We start from the raw sequence: 23889 nt of genomic DNA on the forward strand, positions 1-23889 counted from the left end.
TTATTTTGGCTTAAACACAGACATTTCTGTTGCTCATTAAACACCCTTTTATAACTTGATGTTCTTCAGATATGCTAAATTATAACTTTCATAATTCCCAACCAACAAAGGACATTCAGAATGGGAATTTTGGGAGTGAATTCCAATACATCTGGATTGCCTCATTTGGGACAATGCACTGCATCACCCACAAAAAAATAATAATGGAGAATGCTCCCATCTTTTCTATCTTCATTTAACAAATTCTTGTATCATTGTTTTAATTATCAACATAGGCAAGAATACAGTTATGCTCAGGAAACTCCACCCGAGGGAAGTATCTTGGTACATTGCATCACATGAATATACTTGCCAATTCATTGATTCCTAGTAGATAATTTATTTAACTTGTCCTCACTGAACTTAAAGAATTACACTTAAATATAAACATAGCATCTAAGAAATTTGGAACTGGTATTTATGTACTTTATTGCAGCATTCCACTTACAGCTATTCTTTACTCTTATATTTTTATTCTTTCGTAAAAAAGACTTTTAACATTTGCATTAGTTTGTATTTTGGGTAATTTCCAGAATCTGCATGCTAGCAGTGCTCTTTAACAGGAGAGTTTTAAAACATAAAAATGGGCCACAAAAGCTGAGTAATTTATTTAGCATGTTCCTTAATCACAAACTAGTGTACCTGGTTTTGACAAATGAAGGGCAAGATCTGCATCGTGCTACAACCCTGATATTCCTGAGATTCTCTGGTGTAAGACTGGATCCATTAGATTGGACCCAAATAGGTTACAGAATGAACTGGGGATATCCTGATGGATTTGCTGCACAGTCATGCTGAAGCTTTAATAATGGCCTGGAACCAAAAGGCCACTGAGGCTCTGGACAGGACTGTGCCTATGCGACCTCTCACAAACCTCTCACTCTCGTTTTCCGTGGCTCACAGAGAAACTGAAATGGGTTAAGAGATGTCTAAAGTATCGCTGGAGGAAAACGGAAAATGACTCTGACTGAACATGTCTTAGAGCTGCTATTAAGGCCTATCTTGTGGTGATAAAAGTGGTGAAACATTATTTCTCTGCTCTTATTCCATCCACAGTGTCTCTCCCTTCAATCCTGTTCCATATCACCCAATGCCTCCTAGACTGGGGCGAGGGGTAGGCTGGGATGAACATCTTCAGGGCTGTGCAGAAGAATTTGTTACACACTGTCAGTTAAAAATTGTTTGGATTTATTCCCAGTTAGAACCCTTGTGATCAGATGCCTAGACGAGATGTCCTGCCCAGTAATTTGGGAACAGTCTGACTCTGTTGGATTTAAGGAAGTGGACAGGATAGTCTGTGCTGTCAATGCAATCATCTGTCAATTAGATCCTTGTTCCTCCTGGCTGGTGAAGCCTCTAAGAAGGTGACCACAGGTGAGTTCACGTAGTGATAAATTCCTCACTGCAAGGGGGGGCATTCTTGGGAGCTTTTAAGGAGGCCCTGATTTGTCCTCCCCTTAAAAAACTATCACTAGACCTCACTTTCCTGGGTAATTTTTGTCCTGTCTCTTATCTTCCCTTTTTGGGGAAGGTAGTAGAATAAGTTGTTGCTTGCCAGCTCTAGGAGGTCGTGGATGAAATGGATTTCCTGGACCCTTTTCAGTCAGGATTCAGGCCCAGCTATGGGACAGAGACAGCTTTGGTCACATTCATGGATGATCTCTGGCGAGAGCAAGACAGAATAGTGCAACTCTTTGCTCTCCTTGACCTTAGTGACCTTTTGATACCATGACTATGATATATCCTTTGGGGCTGGCTACACAAGTTGGGCTGGGTGACATAGTTTTTGCAAGTTCAGTTCCTTTCTCCAAGGTCAGTCTCAATTGGTGTTTATAAGGAGTGAGAGATCAGCCCCCGACATCTCACTTGCTATGTTCCTTAGGGCTCAGTATTCTTTCAGGAAGCCATTGGGTAAGATGGGGTGTTGTTTTACCTGAACGCCTTTTCTCGGCATTATGATGGAGAATTCACGAATGGGTTAACTTTGTCTTCCTGCCCAATTAGACTAAGTCAGTCAAACTTGCCAGGCCTCTCCTGGGCCAGGACACCTCCCAGTCACGACGAAGGCGAAGCAAATGACGACAGTCCGACGTGTTGGCTCCCATACCCCTGACACAGGTCCTGATGGACACTAAGAGGTGTGTGTGGATTCTCCATCATCATGCTGAGAAAAGGCATTCAGGTAAGACAACGCCCCTTCTCCAGCATGATAGATGGAGAATCCACGAATGGGACATACCAAAGCTGCCCTGTCCATGTGGGAGGGAATCAGTCTGGGCCTGTGTCCCACCCTGTGGCACTACCTGTTGAAGCACTCTCCGGCCAAATGAGGCGTCTGCGGAGGCAAACCTATCCAGTTTATAATGCCTCACGAAAGGGGAAGGCAAGGACCATGTTGCCAGCCTACAAATGTCCTCAATGGATGCCTTTGTCGCCCAAGCCGCAGAAGTTGCAGCACTAAGAGTGGAGTGAGTAGCGATATGCCTGGGAACTGACCGGGAATGAGATTGGCATGCCCCTGCAATACAAGCCCTGATCTACCTGCCTATAGTGGAGGCAGAAACCTTCTGCCCCATAGTAGAGGGTTGAAAGGAAACAGAGGGCTTCCGACTTGCGAAAAGACACTGTCCGTTTAATATAGTGGTGCAAAGCCCTGCGGACGTCCAGAGTATGTCATTGCCGTTCCAAGGCAAGAGATGGATGAGGACAAAAATCCGGCAAAATGACTTCCTGCGCTCTATGAAACAAGGTATTGACCTTAGCAATAAAGGAGGGATCAAATCAAAGGACCACCCTGTCAGCATGAAAAATGCATAAGTCCTGTCTGACAGAGAGAGCTGCCAATTCAGAAATGTGTCTAGCCGACATGACTGCTATCAAGAAGGCCACCTTAATTGTCAAGAACCGCAGAGTTCAGGTCGTGATGGGTTCCAATGGAGGAGAGGTAAGGGCCTGCAAGACCCGTGACAAATCCCAAGAGGGATACCAGCGAACCACTGGAAGTTTGGTGTTGGTCTCTCCTTTGAGAAATGAACGTACCATAGGATGTTGAGACAATGCCTCTGAATTGCCCCAAGTAAATACAGTGGAGAGAGCTGCTACTTGTCAGCAGATGGTATTGGGCGCCAAGCCCTTGTTAAGCCCCTCCAATAAATAGTCCAAGATCCTCGGGATAGTAATAGCCGAAAGATCTAACTGGTTCTTATCACACCAACTACAGAAAACTCCCAAGTGGAATTATAGATCCTGTTTGTTGTAGGCCATCTGGAGGCCTGAATCATAGTAATTACCTCCAATGAATAAGACTCACGTGTCAGGAGCTGCCGTTCAAGTGCCAGGCGGTCAACTGGAACCACTGGGGTTCTGGATGATGCAGAGCTCCCTGGCTGAGTGAAACGCAATCTGGAGGAATCCTCCACAGGGGAGAGATTGACAGACTCATGAGGTCGGCAAACCACGGCCATCTTGGCCAGTGTGGTGCAATAAGTATCACCTCTGCCCGCTCTTGCATTAACTTGCGGATGACTGCCGGGATCAGAGGGAGAGGCGGAAAGGCATACAGCAAGCCCCCGGGATGCGGAAGGCATCTGTCCTCACTGCTTCCGGAGAGGGGAACCGGGAGGAAAACCTCGGGAGCTGGGAATTCACCGGAGAAGCGAACAGATCCAGTACTGGCCGACCTAACCTCTCCAATATCTCCTTGAAGAGACCAGGATGCAGGCGTCATTTGGAGTGATCCACTGTTGACTTGCTGAGAAAGTCTGCCTGCTGATTTGCCTCCCCTGAGATGTGCTCGGCCCTGAGTTATGAGAGGTTGGTCTCTGCCCAAGAACCCAACAGTTGGGCCTCGTCTATAAGGGACCTGGAACAGGTACCCCCTTGCTGGTTCGCATGGGCTTTTGCCGCTACGTTGTCTGTGAGGACCAGGACATGTTGTCTCGCCACCCTGTTGCGGAAGTGGCGTAGGGCCAGGTGTACGGCTCTGAGCTCCAACCAATTTATGTTGTGCTTCAGGTCGGACTGAGACCACTGGCCCTGAGCCAACTGAGACCCTAGATGTGCCCCCCCAGCCAAACAGGCTAGCATCCGTAGTCAGGGTGATCCGAATGGGCTCCTAGAGCAAAGAGCCCCTGGCTACTGCTGGCAAGGTCCACCACTGGAGGGAGTTTAGGGTCCGAGATGGAACCCTTACCCTTTGGTTGGACGAGCTGGTGCCCAGTCTCTGAAATGGGAGCAAAAACCATTGCAGGTCCCTGGAACATAGTCTGGCCCATGGGACTACTCCCATGCAGGAAAGCAACTTCCCTAACAGTTGGGAAAGAATGGCCAGGGTGACTAAACACCCCCTCTGGACCTGAAGGACCAGGGCTCTGATGCTGTCCTGACGGTCCTGAGATAAATAGACCCTGCACAGTTCAGTGTCTATGACCACGCGCTGCCTTATGGAGCTCAGTCCTGGGAAGATAAGGTTGGTCATCATCATCCCCCTCTGGAGATCAGACCCTCTGGGCAGATGAGGGAGGAGGAGCAAGCTGTGGCCCAAATACAGATTCCTCTGCCAGAGGAGAAGAGACCTGGTCAGCGCCCATCATGCCCTGTGTTTGGGCCTTGGCAAACTGCTTTTCTAAGGCCTGTTGCCTCCTGCTGGCCTCTTTCTCTGCCACCTTGGAGGGCCTTTTGCCAGAGATGGCCTTGGCTTTGGCCTTGAGCTTTCCAGCAGCCTCTGGGTTGTGCAGGAGTGTTGGGGGCACCATGTGAAGCCTGAGGTGTGGTGTTGCCTGCCATCACAATTGGGAGATATCTCAGTGGAATGCTGAGAGGGATCTCAAACAGAGGAACAGAGTACTGATCTGAGGCTGTGTGCCACTCCTCGGGATCAATAAGTACTCTATGGCAATGATGGCTACAGGACCAACTTAATGGACAACTGGCAAACCTGCAAAGCTCCTGATGGACTTAAGACCAGTTGAAGCACCTTTGGAGCACAGGCCAAGTCTACTGTGGTGGCGGATCACCTTGGTGATAACAGCCAGCTCACATGTAGAAACCTAGTGGCAACAGATCACCTCAGTGATAACAGCCAGCTCACTAGTCCTAGTTGGTGGCAGCAAGGCCAAGAATGGCATGGCCGACACACATCTTCTGTTGGAATGGACAATGAGACAGCTAGGTTGAGGCCTAGAGCAACAGTTGAAGCCTCCTGTACTTGAGCATCCACTTTGAAAGGTTTCGGGCAAGGCAAACAATTTGTGCTACAGTCAGAAGGGATCTGAACTCAGAATCCTCTGCAATGATTGGGAGAGGAGGAGCCTAAAAAAGGACCCCCGCGAACTGACCAGAGGCTCAGGGACCAACTTCCCTGAGCTGGAAGGCAAGGTAAACACCTTTGAAGTCTGTGGGGTTTTTTGCCCCCCCCAAAATCTACCCCCCCTTTCTCACAAGCTAGCAAAGAAGGCTGCACAAGCCTTTTCAGAGTAAAAGCAATGCGATCGTGGCTCCCAAAATGGCGGCCGCTACTGCTGGTAAAGAAAAAAGAAAAGCAACCTAAAGTGGCTGGACAGACCACTCCAGACAGCAGGTAACCTTAACACGTTTATTAGAACAGAGCGAGCAAGTAATAGGAACACTTGGCTATTTATAGTCTGGTGCCGGTCGAATAGTCCAATCACTACCCGGTCTTCTTCCCGCTTCTTTTCTCCTCCAATCAGCTTTGCGGTTCGTTTGACAGTTCGGATCCTCGTGCGGCGGCTTGTGTTGTTTTGACAGCCGAGAGCTGTCAACTCGTGCGCATGCGCGAGTCCGGAGTTTTGACAGCTGTCAAAACTCCCTCGTGTTCCGCTGTCAACGTTTTACCTCATGTACCGTTTGTTAATTGTTTAACCTTTATGAACCATTGACGTTAACACATTAACTGCCCCCCCATAACTGTATTCTGTATACATATAATACACCCCTTACCCATCCCCTGGTTGGTTTCCACCCCCATGTGTTTGTTTGTTACTTCCTCCCCATTCGTAGTCCTGCAAATATGTGGGTGCTTTTCGTAATCGGCCGGATCGTCGCAGGGAAGCCTCATTTCTGGGTTCTGGTTCGTCTTGTGGTTGATGTGGCCCTGCTTCTTCGGCAGGTGGAATACTTGGTATGAAGGAAGGTAAAAGGGGTTGTTGTGGTGGTGGTGGGGGTGTAATTTGTGGTTTGCGGATACGTAGTTGGTCGATGTGTCGGCGTAACTGGCCTTGAGAGTCTGAATGAATTAAGTATGAGACGGGGCCGGTTTGTTTTATTATAACCCCCTCAATCCATTTTTGGTTGCTGGTGTAATTCCGTGCCCAGATGGTTTGGCCTGGAGAGAAGGTTCGTGGTAGTAGTGTTGGGGGTTCTTGGTGGTTAGATGTTCTATCAGGGTGCAGACGGTCTAATCTTGTTATTAGTCTCCTGCCCCATCGAAGCTCCGCAGGCGATTTCCCGGTGGTGGTGCCCGGCGTGGTGTGTTGGGCTAGGAGAAATTGACTAAGCCGCTGGTGCCAGTTTCCTTTTATGAACTTATTAAGTGCTTCTTTAGTGGACCTTACCATAATTTCTGCCATCCCATTCGACGATGGGTGGAATGGCGCTGACGTCACCAGCCTAATACAGTTCCTCGAAGCGAACATCTGAAATTCACGAGAAGTGAATTGTGGCCCATTATCAGAAACTATGACGTCTGGCAGGCCATGTGTTGCGAAAACTTTTCTAAGTGCTTGAATAGTGGAGTATGATGTAATTTTATTTAAGGGAATCACTTCGAGCCATTTGGAAAAACTGTCAACTATTATTAAGAAATTCTGTCCTCGTATCGGTCCCGCAAAATCTAGGTGGATGCGGGACCAAGGATTTTTTGTCGTTTCCCATTTATGAACTGGGGCCTGGGGTGGTTCACCTCTCGTTAGTTGGCAAGCATAACATCCCCCTACGTGTTGTTCTATGTCTTTGTCAATCCCAGGCCACCATACATAACTCCTGGCAAGAAGCTTCATTTTGACCATCCCTGGGTGTCCCTCATGAAGGGTTCTTAATGTTTGTTGTATGTTTGAATGTGGTATCACCACCCTGTTTCCCCATAATAAACAGCCTAAGTGTGAGGTTAGTTCTAATTGTTTGGAAAAAAATGGACGGAACCTTTCCTCTGGGCACTTGTGAGGCCATCCTGTTGTGACCCATCGCAGGACTCTGCTGAGCGTGTTGTCCTTAACGGAGTTGTCAGCAATGATTTTTGCTGTTAGGGGGCATTCTGGTAGTTCATTGATAGCCAGTATGCCGCCTGCGGGGGCTGGGTCTGGGTCGAAACGCTGTATTGGAAGTCTGCTTAAACAGTCTGCATGTCCAAGTTCCCTGCCTGGCTTGTATATCAGTTTGTAAGAGTATGCTGATAAGAAGGTTGACCAGCGCAGGATTCTAGGGGATAATATTTGGGGAGTTGTTTTATTCCAGGTAAAGATGCCTAATAGGGGTTTGTGGTCTGTGAAGATAGTGAAGGGTCTGCCATACAAATAGTCGTGAAATTTTTTAACTCCGGCCACGATGGCCAGAGCCTCCCTATCAATTTGGGCGTAATTCCTTTCAGTTTTAGTAAGTGTACGGGAATAGAATGCGATGGGTCTTTGAGTGTCATCCTGGTCTAGGTGACTTAAGACGGCTCCTATTCCATATGGAGATGCATCGCACGCGATGCAGACAGGGGCGTCCTCTTTGAATAAGGTGACAGTGGAGCTTTTGCAAATAATGTTTTTTAGTGACTGGAAACTATTCTCGTGTACTTTTGACCAGGACCAGGGGCTGCCCTTGTCTAATAATCTATGAAGCGGTTCAGCAATTGTAGCCTTGTGGGGCAGGAAGGCGTGATAAAAATTTAATAGTCCTAAAAACGCCTGAAGTTCTTGTTTGTTTTTGGGGCTGGGGGCTGCTTGAATAGCTTTTAGTTTGTCATTGGTAGGGTGGATGCCCTGGGCATCGATTTTATACCCGAGGAATTCCGTAGACGGAACTCCTATGGAGCACTTTTCTCTCTTTAGTTTAAATCCGGCCGTTCTGAACCGGTCTAAAACAGCTGACAGCCTGTCAGCTAAAATGGCTTCTGTTTCTCCGGCGATGAGTACATCGTCGAAGTAAGGGGAAACTCCTGGGATTCCTTTTAAAGTTTTTTCCATGATACTTTGAAATATGCCTGGGGCTGCCGAAATGCCAAATTGTAGTCTTGTCACTTTAAATGCACCGCGGTGTGTGACAATTGTCTGGGCGACCGCAGTGTCATCTGTCACAGGCAATTGCAAATACGCCTGCGTGAGGTCTAATTTCGCAAAAATGGCGCCTGAGCGAATAGAAGCTAGGACATCTCTTACTGCTGGAATGGGGTAAGAATGGGCATTAAGCGCTAAGTTCACGGTCCCTTTATAGTCAGCGCATATTCTGATTTGTCCATTAGGTTTTACTGGTGTTACGATGGGGGTTTCCCAGCTGCCCCCTTCCGTAGGTACTAAGACCCCCAGCTTGACGAGGCGTTCCAATTCATCCTCAATTTTTTGTTTGAGGGCGAAGGGAACCCTCCTGGCCCTAATTTTGACAGGTTGTATGGCGGGGTTCAAGTTAAGGTTGATGGGCGGACCTGTATATTTGCCTAAAGAACCGTCAAATACGTCTGCATACTTTCTGCAGACGGCCTCGAGGTTTGACGTTTGTACCGCGTTAACGCCAGTAATGGCGATTCCTAAGGGGTTAAACCAATTTAACCCTATCAGATTAGTGCGGTTTCCACTGGTGACTATTACTTCTAGGGGTCCCTTGAATTTTTTGTACACCACCCAGACCTTAGCTTTACCCTTGAGCTGAATTGGAGTTTTCTGGTAGTCTGCCAATTGAACCTGAGGAGGTTCTAACGGTATTATTTTTTTACTGTTCCGGCAGACTTCCCTAAATGTCTTAAATGAGATTAGTGTTACAGCTGAGCCTGAATCCACCTCCATATCACAAAGGACCCCTTGCAGCCTAGTTTTGATTTTTACCTTAGGGCTCAAATTGTGCATCCTGTCGATTGCCTCTATTAACACTTCTGGCATTTTTCCCTTACTGGCTCGGTAGGAGATCGTACCTGGGGTGGTAGCCTCTACTTCATGCAGATTGTCACGGGGGCGGCTTCGGCAGACGGGTTTGATGTGGCCCGTCTTGCCACAGTTGTGGCATTTAGCGCTCCTAAACCGGCAATTGGCCCGGGCATGGTTGCCCCCACAACTGGCACAGGCGTTGCGTTGTTCACTTGGCGCGAAGTTTCTTGTCTTGGGCCGGACGTTGGTGTCACTGCGCCTGTTTTGCCTTCTTTCCATACGGCGTTGTATGGCATCCGTGTCGGTCAAGTCTATGGATTCTTCGTCGCTGAAAGATGCTTCGTCCTGGTGGACGCTGCTCTGGGGTTCCGTCACTGTTCGGTTGAGGGACTTCTTATGGTTGTCCTCGTATGCCAAAATCTCCCGTGAGACCTGGGCAAGCGTCATCTCAGGTTTTGACGTGAGTTTCTTTCTGAGGCGTTCGTCTCTCAGGCCGATGACCACCTGGTCCTGGATCCGCTCTTCTAAATCAGGAAAGTTGCAGCTTCGGGCGGCGTGCCGGACTCCTGCGATGAAGTCGTTCGCAGCTTCATCCGGCCGCTGTCTTCGCTGGGCGAACTGTACTCGCCAGTACAGTTCCGAGCGAGCCGGCATGTAGTGTTTGCTAAGCCGGTCGATGAGTTCAGCATATGGGACCTCGGTAATCGGTACGGGGCTGAATAGCCCGACAGCAGCATCATAGACGGGTGGCCCGCTGATGTAGAGAAGGGCTGCTGCTTTGGCTCTGTCATCCGTGATCTTGCTGACGAGGAGAAACCCCTCGACCTGCCCCAGGTGCGATTCCCATCGCTCGGGGTGGTGAGTGTCGAATTCTCTCACTCGTCCGAAATTAGCCATGCTGTCAAAGTTCGGTGGTCCGCTTCACTGTGGAAGTTAAAACTTCCAGTGACTAGCTCAGTTGGCCGGAACTGCCTTCCTGGCCGTGACTTCAGCTCGTGAAGCGGATCCCACCTTCGTCGCCAGTAAAGTGGCTGGACAGACCACTCCAGACAGCAGGTAACCTTAACACGTTTATTAGAACAGAGCGAGCAAGTAATAGGAACACTTGGCTATTTATAGTCTGGTGCCGGTCGAATAGTCCAATCACTACCCGGTCTTCTTCCCGCTTCTTTTCTCCTCCAATCAGCTTTGCGGTTCGTTTGACAGTTCGGATCCTCGTGCGGCGGCTTGTGTTGTTTTGACAGCCGAGAGCTGTCAACTCGTGCGCATGCGCGAGTCCGGAGTTTTGACAGCTGTCAAAACTCCCTCGTGTTCCGCTGTCAACGTTTTACCTCATGTACCGTTTGTTAATTGTTTAACCTTTATGAACCATTGACGTTAACACATTAACTGCCCCCCCATAACTGTATTCTGTATACATATAATACACAACCTGTCCTTCCCCCTTAATCCAGGAGAGAAGGCAGGCAGTTCTGAGAGTCTTCGCGTGCCTCTGATGCTATCAGCACACTTTAAAAAGCAGTTCAAAAAGGCTTTCTGATGAAGAGCCTCCTCTTGGCCAGCTGCTGGTAAGCTGGAATTCAAAATGGCAGCTGCAACTAGCATGCCGTGAAAGAGCTGCCTGGGGCTTCTGAGAGAAAGATAAGATCCTGAAAATAACTACAGCAAAAGCTATCTAATTGAGAAACCTTCCCCACAGACTTGCAACAGTGAAAACAGTTGAGACCTCCGGAAGGCAAGCTCGATCCTGAAAGGAACTACAGCAAAAGCTATCTAATTGAAAAAACCTTCCCCACAGACTTGCAACAGTGAAAACAGTTAAGACCTCTGGAAGGCTGAAGCTCGGAGCTACAGCCCAATTAGAGCTACAGCTGGAAGGAGAAAAGCAAAACTCCAATCCTGAAAAGAATGCTATCTAATTGAAGAATCCACGAAGGGGAAATATATACACACATGACCTGCTCAATTACTCAGAAAAGATGACTCAGCCAAAATTACCACGTCTATTCTGGGCACAGACTAAGTCGTGACTGGGAGGTGTCCTGGCCCAGGAGAGGCATGGCAAGTTTGACTGACTTAGTCTAATTGGGCAGGAAGACAGAGTTAACCCATTTGTGGATTCTCCATCTATCATGCTGGAGAACATCTATTGCCATGGGTTGTGATATCATCAATTTGCTAATGGTATTCAGCTCTATACCTGGTGACCTGAATGATGCTATCTCTGCCCTCTCACAATGCTTGGAAGCTGTAGGGTGGAGAGTGGACTTCGACTGAACCCCAGCAAGACTTTTGGGTACATAGAGCTTCATGGTTCAATTTTTTGTCATTCTTAGTTCTGGATGGGTTGCACTATCTGTTCAGACCCAGTTTGCAACTTTGGGTTCCCTCCTGCTTGAAGAACAGGTGGCAAGCATGAATAGGAGAGCTTTTGCACAGCTCCAGTTTATGGATGAACTACGACCTTTCCTGGATGATGACTCCCTGCACTCAGTTACTCAAGCCCGAGTCATCTCTCATCTAGATTACTGTAATTTGCTTTACATGGGATTACCTTTGAAATCCATTTGGAAGCTTCAGTTGGTGCAAAGCGTGGTAGCAAGAGCAGTCTTTGTGGTCCCTAGGATGGCCCATATTACACCTCTGTCCTGTAAATTTCACTGGCTAGGTCTGCTTCTGACAGCAATTCAAAACGATGGTTATGAACTTTAAAGTCCTTAATGGCATAGGTCCAAGCTATCTGATGAACTGTCTTGTCCCACTAGGATAAGTCTCTCCTACTTGTGCCAGCAGAATGGGCCTACTATGGATCCCATTAATCAAAGAACTTTTGACTATTAGAATCCAGAAGAAGAGCCATCTTTACTGCAAAGGGAGGCTTTGGAAGACCTTACTCTCAAAGGTAAGATTTGCCCACATTCCCCTATCTTTCCATAAAAGCCTGAAGACCTGGCTCTGCTGTTTTGCTCTGAGGACCAAATGGGGAAGCTCCACACTGGAGGTGGCTGCTGGATTGATGGCAGATGCCACCTCCCCCCCACCTGTGCTCTCTACTCTCCACTCACCGATCTTTTTGTTATCATATTGATGTATTCTTCCTGTTTTCTTTTTTATTGTTTATTTTATTGTTCTATAATTTTATTTGTATTGTTTACATTCTTTTCATTTCTTCCTTTTTTATTGTTGTAAACTGTCTAGAGTAGCCAACAGGCAGCAAATAAATTTAATAGACAAACAATATTCATGCCTATTTGTTAGATTGATACTTTTAAGCATCTATATGAGCATACCGAGATGCCATATAGTTTCATCCAACTTGATGCAAGACAGTCCTTGTTTTACCAGGTGTTAAAAGTTCAATAGGACTCTAAATTGCCCACTTTAGGAGACTTCACAGGTACTGAGCTTCAATTCTCATCTATACAATAATCTTATTTTAGGATTATCCAGAGTACAACCACAAATATAAAAATCCTTTGTGCAATGTAAGTCACATTAATTGTAAAATTTAACAGACACTCAAAATTCTGCCTTCCAACAAAGTAAACTTGCAGTCCTATGTATATTCAGTATTCTACGGAGAAACAAGTTTCAAGCTAGAGCTGAATTTCTTGTTCTAATATGGAAAGTTGACTTAAAGACTAAGCCCAAACTACACAAACTGAACTGGTGCTCAGTAGGAGTAATGAATCCCTACTAGGAGAACTATTACCAATAGTGGCATAGTTGCTAGAAGCTAAGGTGATCCTGAGCATGATAGCATCCTCATTTTTATCACCTTTAGTTTCCTTCATTCATCTGCTCTCTCCTTAATCTTATATGAAAATGGGTCTGAATATGGAATGCCTTTGGACTAATGGACCTTGTTCCTGGGCCAATGGTCTAGTCCTAGCATGACTGGCTTACACTGATAAAGGTTGTGGTTCTTCACAGCTTATATAGAGTTCTTTCACAAGTCTATGAAGAAATGTCAGGAACTGAATCTGGACTGGTTCAATGAATCAGTCATTTTCTTTAGAATTTTGTAATTAAAATTGGATCACTTTTTGTAGGTGGTCATGAACTTATCATTAGATATTTCTGTTAAGGAATTCTCATCTGTAAATCAGTTCTACCCTCCTGACATGTTTCTGCAGTGCTTGGAGATTTCTTTCATAGAACTGTAAATCTCTGGCGCAGATTGATGTGTACTATGAAATATGTTATAAAATTAGAAATAGTTCAAATAAATGCCAAACTCCTAATATTTGCTGAAGCTTCTCAGAAACAAGAGTATAGGTAGAACAGAAATCCTTATTGTAAACAGCAGGACTAAAGTGTTTATTACTAGTTAAGAGTCTTTGGCAGTTAAGGTTGATTGTCCAACTTTATAATCTCTTACATCCAAACAAGTTGCCCTCTCTTCCCACATTTTTCACTAACAAGTACACCCATCTAGTTGCTTGATGAAATAGAGATCTACTCTTGATTGAATTAAATAATATGGCTCTGAAGTGCTTAATGGCCTTAATAACCTTAGATTCAAGATTTTTCTGCTGCTTCTGAGGTTGTTACAGACAATGATATTACAATTTCATTTCCCACTTGTGGGGGAATACTTGGGAGGGGAAACAGTGTTATGGTGGGTTGTGTGACAGAGATAAGGTAAGTGGCCAATAAGGTTTATCATCTCATTAATAAATACCTATCATGCTTCTTTCAGTCACTGCTAAGCTTGTAAGCCGCCCTGAGTCTTCGGAGAAGGGCGGGATATAAATGGAATTTAAAAAAAAAACTTTCTCAGCTTCCTTAATAGAGCTCCAAACTTTAACTTTGCTCTCTCTTCTGCTAACAGAATGTTACATTTCCCCATTGATCCTCTTAGTATAGCTGGGAATTCAGCTTAGCTAACCAGTCTGATACATGCTCCTGAGTCAAATCTTATTTATAAATTATGTACAATTGGGACCCTATGACCCAATGCATGCATGCATGAATGAATGGTTAAACACATAATGCATTTGTCTTATATGTTTGGTTTTGAGAATAAGGATCAGTAAGGCTCCAAATGCTATGCTTTTGTATTTGCCAATTTCTGTGGCATTGTATTTCATAGAACAGCTTGTTCTGCTGCCTCTGCTGATTAAGCAACATACAAGCATTAACAACAAGCCACAACCTTGATATAACTGCATCCTGCTAGTAATGGATGGGTGGAGGTATCTTCCAAAAGGGACCAAGAAAAATCCAATAATTGGAAGCAGCAAGCCTAACTATCCCAAAAGGGCAAGTCTGTAGAGTTTTTTTTAAAAAAGCAACTGAAAAAGTAAGTGGTTCTTTATAGTCCATTTCTGAAAACTTCTGAGTAAGATAAGTTATGTATTTGTTCCACACAATTTACAGTAGACTACATCTTCTCTTGCACCTAACCCATAGCAAAAACATGCCCTTTTCTCCACTATGCTCATCAGGTTGACTCAGCCTTCCATCCTTCTGAGGTAGGTAAAATGAGGACCCAGATTGTTGGGGGCAATAAGCTGACTTTGTAATAATGCCGCTTGGGGTGTGTGTGAAAGCCCTAACAAGCAGGCATATACATAGAATGAAGGCTACTGCTAAGCTTGTAAGCCGCCCTGAGTCTTCGGAGAAGGGCGGGATATAAGTGGAATAAAAAATAAAAAAAAATATTACTTTCATCTTGTCTCTGATCATGAATGAGTCAGGCTTAAGTTGTCCTTAGCTTTAATAGATGTTGGAAATGAAGCCTAGTTACTAATAATAGCTAAGTAGTGGTTAACGAAACTCTTACTGGCCATCCAGCACTTGTGCCTCCTTCTTCAATCCTCTGCCAGCCTCATCTACAACTGCTTTGCTATCATTTCTTAAAGAGTTGGACAAGCACTGTTATATTGTTTGTTCCTGAAATTTATAAAGAAAATGACTAGTCAGGTATGATCCTAATGCAGTCTATATAGCCCAACTATGGAATGACTAAACTCCCCTCCCTAAAATTATCTCCAGGATAGACCACAGAAGAATCAGGAACTGGATGTCTGTTCTCTATATAGATAAAGAAAATGAAAGAAAATGCAATCCTAATTAAAATATTTTTTGAAAAATGTTCAAGTTTGGTTATGATAGAATGTGTTGTAGGAAAAAGATGATCAATAACTTCCTGCAAGTTCATGCTTGTTACAGCATCATAATTTGTGGGCACTTTTCCCAACTGCTGGTCATGTACAGAAGACGTAGAAGAGCAAAGATGGAAAACATAACCAATCATTTTGCCCATCAAGACAATAACACTCAGCATTGAGCCAAAACACAGGCAATCAAGACAGGATAGTGATTGGCAATATAAGCAGCAATATATTTGCCAATCCAAGAATGGAAAGTACTTTCATTTAATAGCAGGAAATAGGCTCTTTGCTACACAAATTAAGAGGATGCTGTATGGTTCTTTCCAAATCCCTTCCATCTCTCTGTCTCAAAAAAGATGTAGAGGAAATATTTCAAAAACTTATTATAATAAAATTCTTGAAGAATTGCCTCTGAAACTTGGTAGTATTAATTGTACTCAAAAGATTCTACCATCCAAGTTTAATCTATTCTATTAAAAACTGAAGCATTTTCAATCTGCACTGTATTAATATTCTTCCTTGATTGCCTGTAGACTTTTTTTAAAAAATTGAATCTCAGATCAAATCAAACTGTCTTTAAATTGCAAACTGGCATCATGCTTTCTTTGAATTTCAGATCTTTGATCAAAATAAAATTAGGCTGATTTGCACAGGCCTACTAATAATCCTTATTTGATCTAATTGGCTCAAGCTTCTTCCACTCCTTCAATTAATATATTTATAAATTAATCCATTAAGTGCAATGCAGCATTAATAAAAATGTATCACAAGCAGAAATACTAATGCTTGGAATCAACCTGCCAGCAAGATCGCTACAGCAGTGCTTGTTCATATCCTCCTATGCAAATATACAAGTATTTATTTTTAACATTTGTTTATCAAATGTATGTAAAGCTACTTTCTATTGCTATGTTACACAAGATTAAAAAACAGCACAGAACAATAACAAAAAGAAAAGAATTATGTTTGTTCAGAAGAAAAAAAAGGATCCTAACCAAAACATACAATCCTGTAAGAAGCTTGCCAAGACCTGTAGTAAAACCATATTTTAAAATACTTTTTGAATGAAACCAGGGAAGGAGCCAAAGATCTCTGAGGGGATGCTGTTCCAAAGGACAGCTGCTATGACACATATGACCAGGTCCCATCGTATCACATTGTTTAAGAGCATACCAACTCTGCCCAGTTGCATGGAATGTGCAGACACTGTTGGAGACAGACAATCCCTCAGGTAGCTAAAGCTATGTTATAAAGGGCTTTATAAACAGTAACCAGCACTTGAGCACATCTGGCAATCGGTAGAGGTGATGAAGCAGTGATATTGTATATGCATCCCATGCAAGCCCATTACTATGCATACTGCTATCTTTTGGACTAGTGTTCAAGGGCAGTCCTATGTAAAGCAGGGTGCAACAGTTTGTATGCAATATGACCGGGGCATGAGTTATTTGTTCAGGAACAGGAGCAATGGCACACAAGTAGAGGTGGTTGATCAAGTAACAACAGATCCCATCTCTCTCCTCTCCGGCCCCCACCCTCCCCATGTGTCCTTGGGTTTTAATGTTTGATTTTAATTATGTTTTAATTCTATATGTAGAGACATATTTTATGCCTGTGAGGTGCCCAGAGTTACCCAACAAATTTTATAAATACATAAATAAAACAAATTCACATCAATCTCAAATGGAGAAGTGCATCCAACCCTAAAATTGAAAATCTCTGGAATTACATACTACTGATAGCCAATCCATGTTACAAGAGTTGAATCGGAATCTTTTTCTCCTTGTTCAGACCCTCACAATCTCCAGACACTGGGACAAGATCTTGATAGCATCCCTTGGTCATCCCAGGTTCAAAATATACAAGATGGGAATCATCAACATGCTTTGAGTTGATGGACAACTTTACCCAGGAATAATGTCGAGCTTTGGAATACTTCATACATGGGGGGGGGGCTTAGGCTTGAACTTTCCCCTCCTGCCCATACTGATTGGAGCCACTCACACAGATAGAGGAACACTTAAAATACGGTCACTTCTTAATCAAGGTAGGTTGTTGTAAAATGACACAGACAACCTATAAGACTAGTGTTGTGTTCCCTACATTTCAAGAAAGTTTTTTTTTACCATACTAAAAGGCTTAATAAATTTTATGACACTGACTTTTTAATTTAATTTAATTTAATTAATTTAATTTAATTTATTGAGATTTCTATACCGCCCTTCTCCCAAAGGGACTCAGGGCGGTTCACAGGGCATAAATATAAATGACAATACAAAAATTAAAAGACAATTAAATCAATGCCCAAGTTAAAACAAGAATAATAAAACAAGCCTATAAAAAACCCATGTACCCCCATCAGGCCAGACCCGCTAGTTCAAATAAATGGGTCTTCAACCCGCGACGGAAGGATCGGAGGTCTGATGCCGTCCGGAGCTCAACCGGCAGTTGGTTCCATAACTTCTACATTAGTCAAACCTATACTATATAGTATTATACTGTATGTTTATCGCTACATGTAATATATATTTAAATCTCAAAAAGTCCTATATATGTTTATTTTCTCCCTACACATGCAGGTATGCTTATTTGAGCCATAACTATTTAGCTACCATTGGAGCTAATTGGCTTCTGTTGGTGGCTCTTTTTCTGGTTCATCAGCTTCAGCGCTACTGGCTGTCATTCAGAACTGCTTCTGAAGCACTGATTTTGCAAAAAAGGTTTAGACTGTACTTGGAAGACAGAGACAGGAGAAGGCGAGCTGCCTAGGCTATTAGTGTCTTCTGCTGGAGTAGAGTGACTTCTAGGCTGCACTTCCTCTTTCAGCTCACCTGTTGTTTGTTTGCTAATATCCATGACTGCCCCTTCTTTGTTTTCAGTTGCTTGCTGCATTGCATTTTATCCTGGTATCTGTTCTAAATTATCCTCTGCAACTTCTTCTTTTCTTCTATAGAACAAATACCTTTTTCCAACACACCCACCAAAGCTCAGGTGCTAACAGTGTCCTCCTTTTGCAATTAGAGCCCTAGATTTGGTCCTTTACCCATTTTGCTCTGTTAGTCTCAAGAGGCAAGACAACACAGGGAAAGAATGGCTTGTGGGTGACCTTTGAAGGTTTCCCTTCCATAGTGGTTCAGAGAAATACTATGACTGATACCACTAAAAGCTACTGAGAAATCAAGGAGAGCCTGGAGGCTTGCACCACCTATGCTAGGTAAAGGTAAAGGTTCCCCCGCACATGCGTGCTAGTCGTTTCCAACTCTAGGGGCCGGTGCTCATCTCCGTTTCAAAGCCGAAGAGCCAGCGCTGAGGCCATCTCCGTGGTCATGTGGCCGGCATGACTAGACGCCAAAGGCGCACGAAAAGCTGTTACCTTCCCACTGTAGTGGTCCCTATTTTTCTACTTGCATTTTAAGTTTCTCACTAGAAATCATCAGTAAGCGTCATCAGTGTTATCAATGCATTCTTCTCCTAGAAATCTAACTGAAAGTCTTTTCCCTCCAACTCTTCCTGACCACCCTTTCAACAACTTTTCCCTCAAAAAGCAAAAGTTGGACACTGGCTTAAAGCTGTGTAGGACTAGTAGCTTCAATGATGACTTGAAGAGAAGCAACCATTCCCCCCCTTAGGAAAGCTGACACTATTGCATGGATCCCAACAAATGTCATTTCCTATCTGGCCTTCATGGGCCAAAAGGAGAAGGATCTAATAGGTCAGGGGTGTCAAAACTGCCGGCCCGCGGACCAGACACGTCACGACGAAACCGCACCCACCCCATTGCTGGCAATGGGGAAAAAGCTCCGCTACGTCGTGTGACGTCACGAGTTTGACATGCCTGCAATAAGTGACTGGATTCAGAATTGTGAGGATTTTGTCAACTATCTTAGAAGTGATAGATTCAAATCTATTCCACTGAACTATGCAAGGAGTTTCACAGTTGGAGTTCAACTTCAAGCAAATCCAAGTAATTTTTGTCAGATAACTAGATAAGAATGGCTCATTAGATGATCCTGTGAGTTATCCCTCTCCAAACTGAAAAGAAAAAAAATGAATCTTTTAAACAAGACTGTTGGATGGCTATTTTTCTATGAGAAGAGTGTAAAAATATGTTTTGCTGCTTTTATCCCACATTTCTATCCTATTAGGTGCTCTAATTTATGATTAGAGAGCTCACTTTAATCTTTCACTAATGGCATTCTGCTTACTCCGTGCTTCATCTTTTGGAATCCTTCAGAGAACCAGGTTTGTCACAAAGTGAAAGCCATACAGAAACAATCCAATCTAAGACCCTCTTTACTGTATATGCCCATTCCAGGTCACAACTAATGCCTTGGTTCAATTGCCGACTAGATCCTTAGAGAAACTTCAAGTTATCTCAATAGCCTAGGACAGGGGTCGGCAACCTCGGCTCTTTTATGACTTGTGGACTTCAACTCCCAGAATTCCTGAGCCAGCAGAGCTGGCTCAGGAATTCTGGGAGTTGAAGTCCACGAGTCATAAAAGAGCCGAGGTTGCCGACCCCTGGCCTAGGATAAACCAATCTAAGAGTCCTACCTCCTTGCAGAGTCAGGCAGCTCCACTAAGCCCAAAAGTGATCAGAGAGTGATTACATCATAGCAAAGAACTGGCAGTAATACCTTCCACTAACACAGGGGTCAGCAACCTGAAACAGTGAAAGAGCCACTTGGAACAGGTTCCCTCACAAAAGGAAAAACTGGGAGCCGCAAAAAATGTGTGCCCATGCGCGTACATGCGCGCATGCGCAGAACAGGGTTTGACTGAAGAGTGGAGCCAAGGCGAGATATGCACCTACCCTGCATATTTGAATTGATTGGTTGAACTTTTTTAGTCCCACTTTTTTTTTTTGGACTGCACATGGCAGAGGACTGGGACCTGCAGGAGACGGCTGAAAGAGCCGCATGAGGCTCCGGAGCCGCGGGTTGCAGACCTGTGCACTAACAGATCATGCTACTATTGCTCTGAAACAAAACCAGATCTAGTGTGCAATTCCTGGTATGTGTCAGGCTGACTTATGGTGGGGAGCGGGGGGGGGGCATGAATGATGTGGCTCAGGCACCTGACTACCAGGGGGCCATGAACTAATGAGCTGGTCCACGATTCTGTGGGCAACTTCATTTTCTAGTGTCACTAATCAACAAATATATGCAAAACAAGTGTCTGATGTAACAAGCAAGCCAGCAACTTCAGTCTGCACATGAAGGACAGCCTGGCAAGATAATTTCAGCAAAAGTGTTCCTGGGCTAGAGCTTAGAGGACAAAATGATCAGAAAGCTCTTTTTCCCAGCTCCACTTCTACCACTGTAGAAATGCTGTGCGTGATTTGGCCATGTTTTAAACAGTTAAAATATTTAACATGATTTACTGTGTCATTCAGATTAACTGTGTTTTATTGTCATGCAGGCTGGATTCTCTCTTACGGCTTTTAGGTTAATAGCAATTAGGTTGGTGGAAATACAGGTAAGCTTCCTCTGTAACAGTAGCTTAAGGTAAAGGTAAAGGTTCCCCCGCACATGCGTGCTAGTCGTTTCCGACTCTAGGGGCCGGTGCTCATCTCCGTTTCAAAGCCGAAGAGCCAGCGCTTGTCCGAGGACGTCTCCGTGGTCATGTGGCCGGCATGACTAGACGCCAAAGGCACACGGAACGCTGTTACCTTTCCACCGGAGTGGTCCCTATTTTTCTACTTGCATTTTTACGTGCTTTCGAACTGCTAGGTTGGCAGAAGCTGGGACGAGTAACAGGTGCTCACTCTGTTAGCTTACTTAGACTGATATATCTTCCTTTGGGTTTCAGACTAGCCATTAGAACATTTGCTTCTGAGGATTCTAAGCAATTTTAAATATATTAGCTTTGTTCTCCATTCTTTTCTCTATTGTTGTTTTAGGATACTTCAGAATTTTAAAATTGTAAATTAATAGTAATTTTCAAAAGGTCCTTTACTGAAGTATAGGGTATTACTTTATACTGTGTTCCAAATTATTTTTATAAGGGAAGCAATTCATTTGCCTATCTAAATTACTCTAATAACTCGACTTTTTTGCACCCCAAAATAATTCCAAATCAATCAAAATCTTCAAATAATTTACCGTAACTTATAATTTGACCCATGGATTTAGTTAGTGCTAAACCTGTCATGAAAAGTACATAAATCAATTTATATAAAAAATAGGAATGGATTCCCCCTATTTACATATTGTACTTATAAGGGTTGGAAAGAAAAATTCACCTCCCACATTGTCTCACTTCTGTTTATTTTGCCCCAGAAGCCCATTTCAGTATTGATGCTCCTGTGAGCAGGGAATGCATAAGTACATCAGGGAAAGGAAAGTTTTACATGTGTTTCCTGTGTAGCTAATTTAATTATCAAAGTATTTTGAACCAAACAGATGTCTGATATGATCCTGAGTTGGTAGGCAGATAGCAGCTATGGTATAAAAGCATCAAGTGTGAAACTAAGGTCTTGGGTATTGCACTGTCTACATGCACTACTACTATAAATGATGTTCCCCAATATTAGCCATATTGGCTGTATTCATACAATAAGCTTGATTATTTTTAAACTTGAACTTTTTGGATGGAACTGTTTTTAGAAGCCCAACTGAGTTTAGTGTTCAGTTTATGGTGTAGTGTTTTATGTGAACTTAGAAAATTAGTTTCACTAAAATTCAGAAATTATAAAAAATCAGATATGGAAAGACTTCCTTTAAAAACCTTAAGGGGAAAATTAGCATTTAATAGAAACATGTTCCTATCCAAATCTTCTTTCTAGTGGAATTTTTAGTTTTTAAAAATCAAGCTTGGATTAAAATTTTAGCCTGAAATGCAACAATCTGTTATTTCACTCCCTTAAGGTATCACAAAGTTTTATCATTTCAAGCAGCAAACCATGATGCAATTTACAAATCAGAAGTTCAGAAAGACCCAGTTTGGAAAAGCCTGCTCTACTGAATAAGTAGAACAGCTTTTTTAAAAAAATTTAATCTTGAGAAGTTATGAATTGTATCGGGTGGCATAAATAATCAAAAAGTTAGTTCCTATTCCATTTGCCAAGGCGTATGCTTTAAAAAGTACAGTATTTGTTTTAAATCTGCATATACAGATTTTATATGTTACCATATAAAAACCACGATGAGGCAAAAGGTGGGGCAGGGGTGCCGCACGGGCCTCTTCTGCCAAATGCCATTCAAGGGCAGTCTGATTAGTACTGAGCAGAGTTCCATATCCAGCATGGCTTGTTGTCTTCGGCTTAAGCTAAATTATAAAACCAACCAGCCTGATCTTCACCGCGGTTGCTGCTCCACACGCCTTCAACTCCGGAACCCTGACGCAAAAGTTATTCCGGCTGAACGCTCCTTGGACGAGTCTTCTAAAAAGCGTATGCGCCGGAGCAGAGGCAGCCGGCGCTGGCAGTAGGAGTGAGGCGCGAATATATCTTATCTCCTCCCAAATTTCGTAGCACTATGAGAATCCCTCGCGATCGGCCTTCTTGGCGGGCCTCAGAGATTCGTAACTAGGGCTGGAGCAAGAGGGCGGCCTCAAGGGAGAATCTCGGGCGGGGCGGATCTCTCCACGCCACAGGACACAAAGCGCCGGCGCCGCCTCTGCTTTGTGGGCGCAAAAAGCCCTTGAGAAGGAGGCCCCCGCAGGGATCGCCCAGTCCTTCCTCTCCCCTTTTCTTAGCGAATGACTCGGATATTTCCCAACCTGCCGGCAGCAGCTACAATCTTCTACAGCAAGGGCCGAGGTTGCCTCAGAGCCTTCCTGCGAACTCCATGGAGAAGGAAGCTACAGCGGTGCAAAGCGCCGGGGACAACGTGTCAGTGGCCGCGGCTACAGCTAGCAGCAGCGGTGGAGGCAGTAACAGTAGCAGCCGGAGTAGCAGTCGCCCCACCTCAGCGGGCTCCTCGCCTTCCTCTTCTACCAGTCGGGGTCTCTCGGGCCGGCAAGCAGGAGTGGCGTCTGCAGTAGTGACTGCGAGGCCGGATGGAGGAAGCAGCAGCAGCCCCAGTTCAACTGCGGCCAGTCCAGGAGGGGGTTGTGCTCCCGGGGGACTGGCGGCTGGCAGGAGAACGGAGGCAGTTCTGGAGGGGACCTTGAGCAAATACACCAACCTCATCCAAGGTTGGCAAAGCAGGTACTAAGGAGAGAAGGTAGTTTGCACGGTGGTGAAAAGAACCCCTTGGTCTTCACTATTAAGGGAAAGAATACAGATTAACTCCCACTCCCCACCTTGCCCCCGCTTTTTCGAACCCAGCGGACTTGCTAAGGTGTGGCGCCGACGATCGTTTATTTCTCTTTCTTTCCACTCTTACAAATACTTTTTCTTTAGATTGATGCTCATCCTAAAGGTTATGGGACCCAGCATATAATCTCTCTCACTTTTCCTTTTCTGCCTCCCATTCGTCTTCATAGGATTCTTTCAAAGTATCTTTTTTCTCTCAAATTGGCTGATGCTGTGGAAATTCTCCGCACGCAGGACAGTCAGATTTCTGATTGCTTTTAAGGTGTCAAAGTTGCTACTTCCAAAAAAAGTTTCACTAAAAACTGTCATTGCTTCATGGTGTGTTTCTGAACCTGAGTTTGATGTCTTCTGGTTGTTAAGCTGGCTGTGTCCATCTATATACTTTGTTGGGAGA

General features: G+C 44.4%; 2 protein-coding genes across 3 annotated transcripts in view; one reads left to right on the plus strand and one right to left on the minus strand.

Moving 5' to 3' along the window:
• Window positions 1-22650, minus strand: part of GPD1L (glycerol-3-phosphate dehydrogenase 1 like) — a 52439-nt gene extending 29789 nt beyond the window's left edge. Inside the window, exon 1 of one of the 2 annotated variants that reach the window (XM_083376157.1) lies at window positions 22523-22650. Coding sequence is in view for 1 of the 2 variants with exons in the window: in XM_083376155.1 (XP_083232281.1) it covers window positions 22367-22482 (116 nt within the window). In the remaining variant the exon portion in view is untranslated. Of the gene's footprint in view, window positions 1-22366 lie in introns of both variants that reach the window. The other variant, XM_083376155.1, reaches the window with a different exon arrangement.
• A 31-nt stretch (window positions 22651-22681) lies between these two features.
• OSBPL10 (oxysterol binding protein like 10) overlaps window positions 22682-23889 on the plus strand; it is a 70856-nt gene continuing 69648 nt past the window's right edge. The window contains exon 1 of the mRNA XM_083376142.1: window positions 22682-23387. Coding sequence (XP_083232268.1) covers window positions 23026-23387 — 362 coding nt within the window. The 5' untranslated portion in view covers window positions 22682-23025. The remainder of the gene's footprint in view (window positions 23388-23889) is intronic.

The sequence above is a fragment of the Vipera ursinii genome (genome assembly GCF_947247035.1).
Source record: "Vipera ursinii genome assembly, chromosome: Z".
Lineage (NCBI taxonomy): Eukaryota > Metazoa > Chordata > Lepidosauria > Squamata > Viperidae > Vipera > Vipera ursinii.